Genomic DNA, 13,025 nt, shown 5'->3' on the forward strand with positions numbered 1-13,025 from the left:
ACCTATAATTTTGTTCTATTTTCTATATTTTATTTTATGATTTAGTAGAAATATATTTTTGTTAACAATTTGTGTTATTATCATTGTAGAATTTTCAACTAATATGAATCTCTAAATGTAAAATTTTGAATTTAAAAATATTTTATTTAAATTATTAATAGTTTATTGTAAGTTATTTTGTAAAGTTTGAGATATATACGACATATTTCGACTGAATTTGATGGGATTTAGATATTTCGTGTCCTTTTCAGAGCCTAAATACTCGAACTCAATCCGCATCCGATATAAACTCGGAAATTACAAATATTTTACAGGTATTTTAAATATAGATCTGACCCGATCCGGATCCGAGAAAAACTGACCCAAATCCGAACCAAAAATTTACAAGTACTTATTAGATCTAGGGTTCGATTGGTGATCATTCTGGAAATAAGAGGAACGAATAGGAAAGGAATGTAGAGGAATAGAATTGCAGGAATAAAAGGGAATGGTTGTTCCATCTCATATTTAACAAGAATTAATTTGTTCTTTATTTTTCTACAAAAAAAGGAACGGTAGAAAATGAGAAGGAAAAAATATTCCTTATGAATGGTAATTTTTTTAAGGAATGTTAGGGAATGCATTTGTTCCTCGTTGTTTCTTGGTCACCGTTCATACCCTAAATGTTTAGGATGCAAAGAACCCGGATCCGGGAAAAACGAGGCAGAACCTGACCCAAAAACGTGAACGCCCATGCCTACGCCATTTCTATAAAACACATAAAATAACTGATCTTTCTATTGGTAAATAAAAACCCTGTCAAATATATAATTTCATTTTTAATTAACGAGAAAGAAATTTTTTGTTTTTATTTGTTGACAAAACCCTAAATTGATCGTGTGGGGGCGCGCGTGGAGGAGATAATTGCTTGTCCAGTTGTCTGCAGCGGAAGGAGAGAAGTTTCTGCTTATTGCATCGCTTCCAGTGTATTGATTTCTTAAGGTGGAATATCTTTGGATTGTTTTAAATTCACAAATGGGGTTGTTTTTGATTGTTTGGTGTTGCTTGCTAATAATAGGATTATGGCGACTCAGATTCTGGTGGCTGCCAAGGGTCTCGCGGAGCAGGAGCAGTTGCTTCTGTCCCTGTCATCTGATCTTGCCAACAATGATAAACCTGTTGAGTCCCGCCGATTGGCTGGTATCATGCTTGTAGAAGCCATAGCAAAAGCAGGTAATCTGTGGGTTTCAATGGACACGGTGATCAAGTCCCAGATCAAGGATCTTTTGCTAACAACTCTTGCATCTATCATCCCTGGAGGAGGAGGCAAGGCAAGCTTCATCCCAGGTTATCGCAAAGGTAGCCTCAGTAGAAATCCCTTTAAAGCAGTGGCCTGACCTTTTTCAATCCCTGCTTAGAAACATGACGCAGCAAGGTATTCCTGCACAAGTGAAGCAGTCTACCTTGGAGACTATATGCTATGTCTGCCAGGAGACATCTCTTCTTGTGAATCATGAAGTGAATAACGTCATCCGAGCAGTACTCCGCGGAAACCTCCCTAGTGAACCCATCGGAGTTCGTCTCGCAGCAACAAAGGCGCTGCTCAACGTCTTGGGTTTTGCACAGGCCAACTTTGGGAACGAGATGGAGTGTCGTTTGATCATGAGGGTGGTGTACCGCGCAGCTATGTCCCAGGAAGTGGAGATCAGGGAGGTGGCTTTCCAGTGTCTGGTGTCTATTGCATCAAAATACTACGAGGTACTAGGATGGCCGTATGCGGAACTCTTTGACATTACTTTGAAAGCAATCAACGGTGACGTACACAGTGTTTCCCTCCAAGCAATTGCGTTCTGGAACTCAATCTGTGATGTAGAGATGGAGCTGCTTCAGGCCCATTCGGATTTCATTAAGTATCATATTCCTCATTTGATACCCATTTTGCTAGAGTCTCTGGAGGGAGAAGAAGGCCAGGAGGACAAAGTCGATGCTGTGATGAACTTCATACCGAAGCTTCTCTCGCAAATCCTGAAAAAACTAGGCCACACTCTGGACATGCAAATTGATGATGGTCGTGAGAAACAACAAGCTTCTTCTCTATGCGGTCTTCTTCAGCTCATAGTCGAAAAACTCAGTGGCACAGACAAGACCAAGCACTTAGTTTTGCAAAACGCTGATGCCATTATGACTATGCTGCTCAGAGTGCTTGCTACTTCCCGAGGAGGAGGAGGAGAAGCAATGCTGGCTACTGGAGCTCTTGCCTGTGCTACTGGACCTGCCTTTGAGAAATACGTCCCCGAGCTTGAGAATTTTGAGGAATGCTCAATCACTGTTGGTGTAGTTGGTGACATTTGTCGTGCCATAGATGACAAGATCCTACTGCCTTTTTGCGACCAGATCATGAGTCTCCTCCTCAAGAACCTCCAGAGCGATGAGCTCCCCAGATCTGTGAAACCTCTGATATTCTCCTGCATCCGAAACATTGCGCTAGCCATTGGTGTGCACTTTTCTGAGAGGTACCTAACTCCAATTCTGGTGGAGATCATGCAAGGAGCAGCAGGAGAGGTGTGTGCGCAGCAGAGCGATGAAGAGCTTAGAAAAAGCGTACTCGAGGCTTACTCTGGGATACTACAAGGTTGTGGAGATGCAAAGGCCGAGGTCATGATGATGCCATACGCTCAATATCTCTTACAGTTCATCGACCTCAATGCCCAAACGTAAGCTTTTCTTTTTATATGGTTAAGAAAAAGCAAGCTATATATATATATATGTATGTATGTATGAATCGGAGTTTTAAACTGAACCAATACATTGTTATTATTGACATGTGTTCTGTTGTTGTTTTTTTTATTTCTACCGCATCAAAATGGGTCTCATCAACTATATATATATATATATATATATATAAAGAAACGTTTCATGGGTTTATCTCAAGCAGGGCAGAGGGCGTGGTGGTGCAAGCCGCGGTGGCAGCGACGGGAGATCTTGCAGACGCATTGGACAAAAGACAAAGCAGCTGTTAGAGAACTTCCATGTATGGCCAAGAGGTAGAAAAGAAGTTTAGGGTTTATCAGTGAAGGTGGGAAGTATGAAACTATGTTGAATGCTCTTATCTTATCAGAGATTATGAAACTGGGTAACTTTTTGCATTTTCTATATTAAACTTGTCCTCTATACTCTATGGTCTAGTACCAAAGCGGCGTTTGACTTCTAGAAAGTAGTGTCTGAATATAAATGGGACACGTACCAAAACATCACATGACAAATGCATTGCACATCATAAACCTTCAGTATATATCTTGCAGAGTATTTTTCAATCTCTATCTATACATCTCTCTCTCTTCCTCTACTGAAAACCAAATCAATCTATTTTTCTTTATTAACCCACAATCTCTCTCTCTAAACCTACCAAATCAGTCGCTCTCTTTATTAAACAAAACTTTGCTCACGGTGTAGTTCCACACGGTTGTATCCAAACCTGATGACTGGGAAGGTGGAAAGTTAACTGCTTCGATTGATTCCCGATCAAAGTTGCCTGTCCTTGCATTGTAGTAGACGACATGCGCAAGTGCCCTACCAAAAAGTCTATCTTCAAATCCACCACCGTCCATCAAGACTTGGTGCATCGTGAAAATGATGTTCTCCCCACAAGAAGTAAAGCCCCTCAAGTACGTTTGGACATAGAAGTCAAGATCTTCTTCAAATTTATCAGTCAAAATTGTCACCTTCGACCATGAAGTTGGAGACTCCATGGAAAACAGAACCGTTGGACTCTGAAGTTGAGAGTTGACCCCGACAGTTACTCTTCCTCGGTATACTCCAATTACTGTTGAATGCCAAGAAAAAAGAGAGCCGCTTGGTTTACCCATCCTCATCGTCAAGTCCACTGTGAGTTCTTGTGGAAGCTTTATGATAGAAGGGAATCCAACTTGAATGTCAACCTTCACCAATACTGCTTTCTCTACTATCATCAAGGAGGTAAGCCTGATAGTAAATAGAGTTGCCCATGCACACACTCTTGGCGTCTCTTGCTGGTGTATGACGAGGCAAATCAGATCTCACCGGTTGCCAACGTTCTTCTTCTACACCTTGACCCAAAGTCAACAAGTTGAACTTATATCCACCAAAGCCTTCAGCAACACTTAAAACTTTGAAGACCGTTGTTGACGTGCTTCCCAAGAAAGCTAGCCTTCTCATTAATGTGATGGCTTCCGGATCCGGGATTGGCGCTTCTTGTCAGTTTTGGGTTGAAGACAATGGCTATTTTTTTGTGCCCACACTAGACCTCTGTGGTAGCTCATATTTACTAGCTCCCGAGGAAGAGATTCTAGCAGTATTGTTTCAACTTCTTGTGGTTGAGATGCTCTCCACCAAACCGATCTAGTCCAATTTCTTATGACTCTGTCAAACTTGAACAATAGAACACCCTCTCTTTTCCTAAGAAATTTTATAGGTTAGCCAAGTCTAAAAATAAATTGGAGAAACGGAAACTTACGGTGGTTAAGTGACGAAGACGACGAGGACGAACTCTCTGCCATTTAGTTGTAACTGTACAAAAAGTTACCAGATTAATTAGGGCTCTAAACAATGGAAGCAATTTGGACAATAATCGATCCACTTACGTAAAAGCTGACCAATTAATCAAGAAGGAGACGAGTCGCTCGCGAGGACCTTCGGATATGATCACGATCGATCTCTTTCTCTCCCTTATGTAAAAGCTGATCAATCAAAGAAGAAGATGAGTAGGGATAGGATCGAGTCTGATCAATTCAAGAAGGAGACGAGTAGAGTGAATAAAGAGATATGATCGACTGACTTTTACGTGAAAGCTGATCAATTCAAGAAAAGGAGACGAGTAGAAGATGAGTAGAGATATAACAGACGATCCTTTTCTCTGGGCTTTAAGTAAAGTAAAAGGTGATCAATTCAAGAACAAGGCGAGCGCGTAGATGGGGGGCAAAACTAACTCTCATTCAAATTCATACCTATTATGGAATCCTCGTGTTTTTCAGTCATGTGGCAAAAAAAAAACTAAGAGCTTGTGCGGGGCCTGGCCCATTAAGGCTCAAGGCGGGTCGGGTTTGGTCTGTCGGTTCCTGGATGAGGTTGTTGTTGGGTCCCTCCTAGATGGAGAGGACCAATTGGGGTGAACTTAAGAAATAATAATGTTCCCCCTTTGTCACTAGACACATAATAATAGAGTTTTGACAAAAAGAAGAGAGAGAGAAAAGAGAAAAAGAGAGAGAAGGAGAAAACTCGTAAGGTGTTTTCAAGACTGGATTTGGAGGGTCAAACGGATCCTGATCGGGCTGATATTTTGTGGGAAGCTTCTTCAGTCAGTGGGTTAGAGGTTCACCGAAGGGATTTGGATTTCAACGGTTGGATCTTCTGTTGTCTGGGTTTTCTTGAAGCTGGTCGCCATAGTTCTTCAGCAGAGCAGTCTTGGGTGTTTGGTAAATCCAACGGTGAGATCTTCTCTTATTGAGCTGAAATTTGGCAGAGGTATTGTCGACTTGTTTATCTTGGATTTGTACGGTTGGATTAGTTTCTGGAAGCCGGAATCTTTGTGAGCTGAGGTCGTTTGGTTGCTGCCGGTTTTGAAGCTTTGTGTTGCTCTCTTGTTGTTGTTTTTTGTGTTGGAGATAGCTATTTGTAGCTAGACTCTCTGTTCTGTTCAGGCTGTTGAACAGGGAGGACGTGGTTGTACTCACAAACATTTATATAGTGGATTGTTGAGTGGACTACGGTCCCGTGGTTTTTCCTTCTCACATCGAGGAGGTTTTCCACGTAAAAATTGTGTGTCTCATTTAGTTCGCAACTTTGATATCTTGCCATCGTCGAAGTATTTTCCTCACAGGTTCGCACAAGGTCAGGGGAACACGACCATTAGTATTTCCGCTGCGCCGTGTGGTTTTCCCCAACAGAGTGGTATCAGAGCTTCTGGTTTTAAAGCTTTGGTTTTTGATAACTTTTGGTTATTATTTGCTTGTGTGAAAGATGGAAAACAACAGTTGTCTCCGTAAGTAGCTTATATTATATGCCCTAACAACACTCTCCTTAAACAAGTTGATCCTGGCACAAGCAAAGCTCGCTAATTTAAGTTTATGTTTTATCTTGGCTTTAGTTCTGTTCGGTGCGGCAAAGTCTTTTTTAGTTTGTGGGCTCTTAAATTCAGAGAGATACTACGTACGTCTTTCTCGTTCTTAGCTTTACCACTAGTCAGTATATATCTGAGACTGAGAGGAAGCAACATCTGAGGGAGAAAGGTCAGTTTCTGTTTGGTCTTTGTCCTCTTCTTAACCTGTAAAAAGTCACGTGAAGAGATGGAGAGGCTTGAGAAGGGGAGGCAAGCAAAGATGTGGAGTTGCAAGGGGGTTAATGGTATGAAATGTTTGATAGTTACTTTACTTAAGTTTTTAAGTTGTTGTTTAGTCATATGCGTGCAAACTGTCTAAGGGTTGAACTGTCTAACAAACTGCAAGTTGTTGCTGAAATGAAATGTCTGTTTTTGCACTGAAACATGTTTAGACTCGTTGCATTCTAGTAAGATGCAACCTAATGTTTGTTTTGTATTATTCTCTGTTTCTTCTGGTCAATGAAACACCATACGTCCAATTCTTGTTATGGTTATGGCCCATGAGCCATTTTGTATTGTTCTCTGTTTTTGCATTGAAACGTTTGGTGTATGCAGTGAAACGTTTTGTGTTGTTATGGTTATGGTCCAAGTGCAAGTTGACTTCTTCATGATATCTGACTTAAACATTTGACGTGTGTAGGGTATGAACTCTTGGAAGTTAGAACACAAAACATCTACAACACCGTCGTCCCGCTGGCCACCGTTACTGCCTCTGTTACCAGTGAACCTTGCGGCTGAGCAGTCAGGTGCAAAAAGTCTGGTGGTCTGGAATTCCCTATCACCACCCATCACAGGCATGTGGACTCCGATCTTGACTCGTGAGTCGGCTTACGTAGTTAGACCTATACGTTAGTCCCAAAACACCATCCACGTTACGTTGATGAGCGAGACAGTCGTCTTCCGTTACGTTGTAACCATGAATTCTTGAATCTTCCTTTGTCATTGGCACCACTCTTGCTGTGATCTTAAGCATGCCCTCTACTTCAACCTGAATAAATGTGTTTTATATGTACACCAACTTATTAACTGATTACTACTATCAGGGATTTAAGTTTAGGCGTTACTAGCACACAATACAGGTCCAAAGACTCCAAACATAACCAATTGTTTGTGTGGCCCTAAGCCAATATAGAAAACATATATGTTCATATAGAATTAGTAATAAACAATGCAAATATGTAATGATTTTTTTACCCAATCATGTGTCCTAGATAGGAAGACTATTACAATATTTTATTTCACCACAAACTTCTCTCTACTTACTTATTAGTATTACAAAAGTTTCTTCACCACATCCTACCAAAAAAAAAAAAAAAAGTTTCTTCACCACAAGCAATTCTAATAACAAAACCTTTCTTCATTACCAAGCAATTTACAAAACTGGTTAAAACCGGAGTGTTTCTAATCCGGCTATCAATCTTCGCATGACGTCAACAACAACAATACCAGATGTTGATGTCTTTCCTACGGTCACCATGCCCATCACCGTAGTTTTAACCCGCGGTCTTCTCTTTGTCATTGTCGCCTGATTCTTGTCTATCTTCTTCTGGAGATGTCTTCTGAATCAGTTGTCTTCAGCTTGGACCCTTCAACGAACACCCTACGGTGACCTAATCCATGTTACCACTCCCCCTGAAAACACAGGTCTTGACCTATTTATAATCAAGTCATTTCATGTGTTCCTCTATTCATACACAACAATGAGGAATCAATGTACTGAATGTGCTATTTGCTTGTCAGAGTTTTCAGATGAATACGCCTTTTGGTTAGTAATGGGTTTCATTCAAGTTACACAATACTTTCCCTATTTATATGTGTGAGTTAGACCTGGGAATGGTTGAGTCTGGAGTCCATGAATCATTGCACAACACGGTTACAATTACTATAGGACCTAAACCATGAAGAAGTGAATCCTCCTTCAGATTTAAGACAACGGTTGCCAGTGTGAAGACTAAAGGAAAACATTACCTAACAGTAAGCAGTGTCGTGTTCAAGAAAAACCATTCTACCACTCGTTTAAGCAAAAGGCTGATGGAAGCTTCGGGTGGGCAGTTCTCAAGGTCACATGAAACAACAGTGTTTTGAATCCTCGGTCAAACTGGTGGTGATCTAATATGTAATCTCTGGTTTGGATTTTAAGAAAAAAATCTGTAAAATCCAAAATCCGGCTAACTACCGAACCATTGGTCGAGGAAAACTATATAGTTTGGCTATTTGCATGTGATATTTGACCATTAAAAGAAAATTATTCGAGACTATATGTTTTCCTTTTTATAAAGAAAAATGACTATTGTTACGTTTCCACCACGTCATAACTAAAGAAAATGATTGCGTTTTAATTGTTTTTGAAAGGAAGCCAAAAAACGGCAAAATATAAAAGAAAGCGCGTTTCGAAACCGAAACCCAACAGCGTTTAAAGCGAAACTCCGTAACGGCGCCGTTACAAGTCTCCGTCACACTCGAAACGGGGACTACAACCATAAACTCCGTCCCCTCGCGAAGGAATAAAATCTCATCCGTTGAAATAATCAACGGCTCATGAACCCTTCAACTCTCCTCTCTCTTTCTCTCTCTCTCGCCCACCAAAATCTCCTCTGCTTTTTTTCTAATAAGAAGCGAACCAAAAATAGAAAGAAGCAGAGAAGTCCGCTTCACAGAGAGAGAAGATGAGCGAGAGAAATCTCAACAGCAAACGAGAATCGCGAGAGCTTGAAGCTTCAAGCACAAGCGTCTCCCCACTCCAGAAGAAGAAGAAGCTCGATGATTCTTCAGCCGACTCTCATGCCGTCGTCCTCGCGATTCCCTCTCCTTCCGTAGCTTCAACGCAAGGTAGATACTCTGTCACCTCTGACGACGATGATAAAAGCTCTATCGTCAGCTCCGGCTGTTTCAGCAGTGAATCGAACGAAACCGTGAGGAACAATCCATCCTCTGGTGTAGATCTGGAGGTGAAGCTTCTTGAATCCGTAGCTCTTCTCGGTTTTGTTAAATCTCCATTGATTTTTTTTTTTCGTTTGTTCGTTATGTTTGTTCAGGATACAGTGAGCGAGGCTTTGGGAGAAACAACAGAGACGGAAATGGAATCATCATCGCCGGCGTTAAAGAGGGATAATAAACCACCGGGAGTGAGCAAGATTCCGACGGCTGAGGAGGTCGAAGCATTCTTATCGGAGCTAGAAGGCGGCGAGGATAAACAAAAGCGATTCATAGAAAAGTGAGTCCGCGTCTTCCTTTCTCTTATTCTCACGTGTGTGCGCCGCTTTGGGTTTGGGGATTGTTTTCTTCAAGTCCGTACAAAAACGTTGGGAAGAAGAATGTCTGCGCAGGATAAGAGATGATCCTACGCACGCGTAGATTAGCAAATGAGGATCCTAACGAACACTTTTTGACACGCAGGTACAACTTCGATATCGTCAATGACAAACCGCTTCAAGGTCGTTACATGTGGGATCGACTCAAGCCATGAAAGCTTGAAATAAATTAGCATGTGGAGGAAAAAAGAGGAAGTTAGGTTATTTTCTACTTGTATTCCACTTGTACAGCTCTTTTTTGGTAATCAGTTTTAGCCTATGTTAGTTCGTTCGTATAAACAAAGGAAAAATACAACCTTTATATCGGAAGTTTCAGATCTTGATCAAGTAACTACGATGGTTTTTCAGAAGATAGCAATTTCTCTGGCGTTTGGCATTTTTTTTTTTTTTTTTTTTTTTTTTTTTTATTGTGGGTTTCTCGTGTTTTTGTTTTTTTAGTAAATCAAGTGAGTATGGTAGATGGTTTTAGGCAATTAATGACATACAGACTCGGGTTTTTAAAATTGCATGAATAAGGAAAGTTGGTTCTTGTTTCGTTTAGGACATTGGATGCTTATTACAATTGTTTTATCTCAACATTTGTTCTCATGTCTTTCTTGTTGTTACATTTTCCCAAGAAACCACTATTCAAATGTTTCATAGTTTAAGGTTTTATATACTATTATAAAAGAAAATGGGGAAAAAGAGGAAATCTGCACATGAAATGACGATACAGACATACAGTTGGTCTGTACTTGTCTACAAAACTTTCGATAATATTTCTCGTTAATATTCTTTTTTTTTATTACGGAATATTCGTCTGGTTTTTGTTTATGGATCCGTTCCTCCTCGCCTCTAAACTCTGGGTCCACCACTAAGAAAACATTTTGGCTTTCATTAGATAAGACCAAAATTAGCTTAACTGGTGTTGTATTGGGGATATTGTCATATATTTGGTTGTATATTTTCCTATATGTGATAAGGATTGTTTCCTTATACGACAAGGCAAAGAAATATATGTTACACCGCCTTAGTCTTTGTATAAATGTGGGAGGGATCGTATGATGTTAATAAAACAAGCCGGTTGATTATCAAAACTTACATGGTATGAGAGCATTGATACGATTGAAGAAGTTACAAATCGATCTTTGCAAAGATTCTGAGTAAGCTTCGCTATGTCGGATGATCGTGAGTTAGCCCAAGCCAACCCAAAGAAAGATGAGGTTGCGTCGGTTTCGCCGTATATGCTCTACGCTTCTGAAAACCCTTGAGCCGTGATCACGTCGGTTCGTTTGAATGGAGAAAATTACAATGAATGGTCTTCGGAGATGTTGAATGCTTTTCAAGCAAAACGGAAATTAGGGTTTATCAAAGGAACCTTGGTGAAGCCGGCTGAAACTAGTTTAGATCTTGAGAATTGGTTGACGGTCAATTCTATGCTTGTTGGGTGGATCCGAGCTTCCATCGAGCCAAAGGTGAAGTCCACAATTATGTACATCACAGATGCACATCAGCTTTGGGAGAATCTGAAGCAACGTTTCTCGGTGGGAAACACAGTGAGAGTGCATCAGATTAAGGCGCAGCTCGCTTCGTGTAAGCAGGATGGCCAGTCTGTGTTGGACTATTTTGGAAGACTCTCTACATTGTGAGAAGAGTTGCAGATGTATCAGCCTGTTCACACGTGTACCTGTGGAGCTACTGCTGCCATCGCTGGTAAAAGAGAGCAAGAGAAGATTCACCAGTTTGTTATGGGTCTTGATGACTCACGGTTTGGAGGAATCTGTACCTCAATCATTGGTCAAGATCCTCTTCCCTCTCTTGGCGAGATTTACAGCAAAATAATAAGAGAGGAACAACGCCTTGCGTCAGCTCGTGGACGTGATCAGCAAGAAGCAGTTGGGTTTGTCGCACGACAAAAGCAGCCTGATGAAGTGTCTCGTAAAGGTCAGCAGTTGGGTTCAACCGAGACGCAAAGCAGAACAGAGAACACAATTCTTAAACCCAGATTGTTGTGCTCACATTGTGGAAGAACTGGTCATGAGAAACGGGATTGTCATCAGATAGTGGGCTTTCCGGAGTGGTTTCCAGAACGCGGTGCAGAGCGTGGAGAAAGTAGTGGTGGTCGTGGAAGAGGAGGCAGTAGTGGTTGTCGTGGTCATGGACGAGCTAGTGCGGCTCATGCTACGAGTTCAAACTCGTCGGAATTTCCTGATTTTACATCTGATCAGTGGAAGATCCTTACACAAATGATTCAAGAAAAGTCTGGAGCCAATGCTGCAGATAGACTGTCTGGTAAGAGTAAACTGGGTGGTGTTATTCTCAACACAGGTGCTTCGCACCACATGACAGGTTTATTTTCGCTTTTGACGAACGTTGAGCCGATTTCACCATGCTCTGTCGCTTTTGCTGATGGAGGAAAGACATATGCGATGAGCTGGGGATCTCTTGCACTCTCGTCTAAAGTAACGTTGTCGAGAGTTTTATATGTTCCAGACTTGAATTGCACTTTGATTTCTGTAGCAAAGTTGTTGAAACAAGCGAGTTGTTTTGCAATGTTTACTGATACAGTTTGCGTCTTGCATGACCGTTTTTCGAGGACGCTGATTGGAACCGGTGAAGAGCGTGATGGTGTGTATTACTTCACAGATAGAGTCTCAGCAAAGATTCACCGGTCAGTGGTATTTTTGATCAGGCTTTGTGGCATCGACGTTTGGGGCATCTGTCTTTCTCAGTATTTAAGGATTTGGCTTTTTTTTCTAGTTCTTCTAACTTAGCTGGCTCTAGTCCGTGTGACATGTGTTTTAGAGCTAAGCAAACTCGAGAAATTTTTAATGATAGTTCAAATAAAACGTCAAAATGTTTTTCTCTTATTCATGTCGATGTTTGGGGACCATATCGAGTGCCTTCTTCTTGTGGTGCAGTGTATTTTCTTACCATCGTCGATGATTTTTCTCGAGCAGTGTGGACTTATCTTTTGCTTGAAAAATTAGAAGTCAAGGTTGTCTTAAAACAGTTCCTTGCTTACACTGAAAAGCAGTTTGGGAAGTCGGTTAAAACGGTTCGCAGTGACAACGGTACCGAGTTCATGGTCTTGTCATCTTATTTTAAAGAAAATGGCATCGTTCATCAGACGTCTTGTGTTGCAACACCACAGCAAAATGAAAGGGTTGAAAGAAAACATCGGCACATTTTGAATGTCTCTCGAGCACTCATGTTTTAGGCTAACTTGCCGATTAAGTTTTGGGGCGAAGATGTTCTTACCGCTGCATATTTGATAAATCAAACTCCGACCTCTGTACTTCAAGGACGAACTCCTTATGAAGTTTTTTATGGAGTGAAACCAGATTATAAACTATTGAAAGTTTTTGGATCAGCCTGTTACTCGCACAAGATGAATCAAGACAGAGATAAGTTTGGTCAAAGAAGCAGGTCATGTATATTTGTTGGCTATCCTTTCGGCAAGAAAGGATGGAAATTGTATGATGTTGACCGAAACGAGTTTCTGGTTTCTCGATACGTTGTGTTCCGGGAAGATGTATTCCTGTTTGCAGAGTCAAAAATTGACCAGCCTGCAATTCCATCGTCGGATGTGATTCTTGATGACAGGGGGAGCAGTCAAGTGT

At 41.1% G+C, this 13,025-nt stretch overlaps 1 protein-coding gene and 1 pseudogene across 2 annotated transcripts; both read left to right on the forward strand.

Annotated features, from left to right (window-relative positions):
* The first annotated feature begins 383 nt into the window (after positions 1–383).
* LOC111204777 lies at positions 384–7,168 on the forward strand (annotated as a pseudogene).
* Positions 7,169–8,447: 1,279 nt separating this feature from the next.
* LOC106345228 (cyclin-dependent kinase inhibitor 6) lies at positions 8,448–9,773 on the forward strand. Of its 2 annotated transcripts, XM_013784459.3 has the most exons (3): positions 8,620–9,060; positions 9,148–9,326; positions 9,509–9,773. In XM_013784459.3, exons 1-3 carry the CDS (start codon positions 8,779–8,781, stop codon positions 9,576–9,578), a joined length of 531 nt encoding a protein of 176 aa, XP_013639913.2. In that variant the 5' UTR covers positions 8,620–8,778; the 3' UTR covers positions 9,579–9,773. The 2 variants fall into 2 exon arrangements, with proteins under 2 accessions (XP_022555918.1, XP_013639913.2); XM_022700197.2 differs by having other exon boundaries at positions 8,448–9,326.
* The last annotated feature ends 3,252 nt before the right edge of the window (positions 9,774–13,025 follow it).

The sequence above is a fragment of the Brassica napus genome, chromosome C5, assembly GCF_020379485.1.
Source record: "Brassica napus cultivar Da-Ae chromosome C5, Da-Ae, whole genome shotgun sequence".
Taxonomy (NCBI): domain Eukaryota; kingdom Viridiplantae; phylum Streptophyta; class Magnoliopsida; order Brassicales; family Brassicaceae; genus Brassica; species Brassica napus.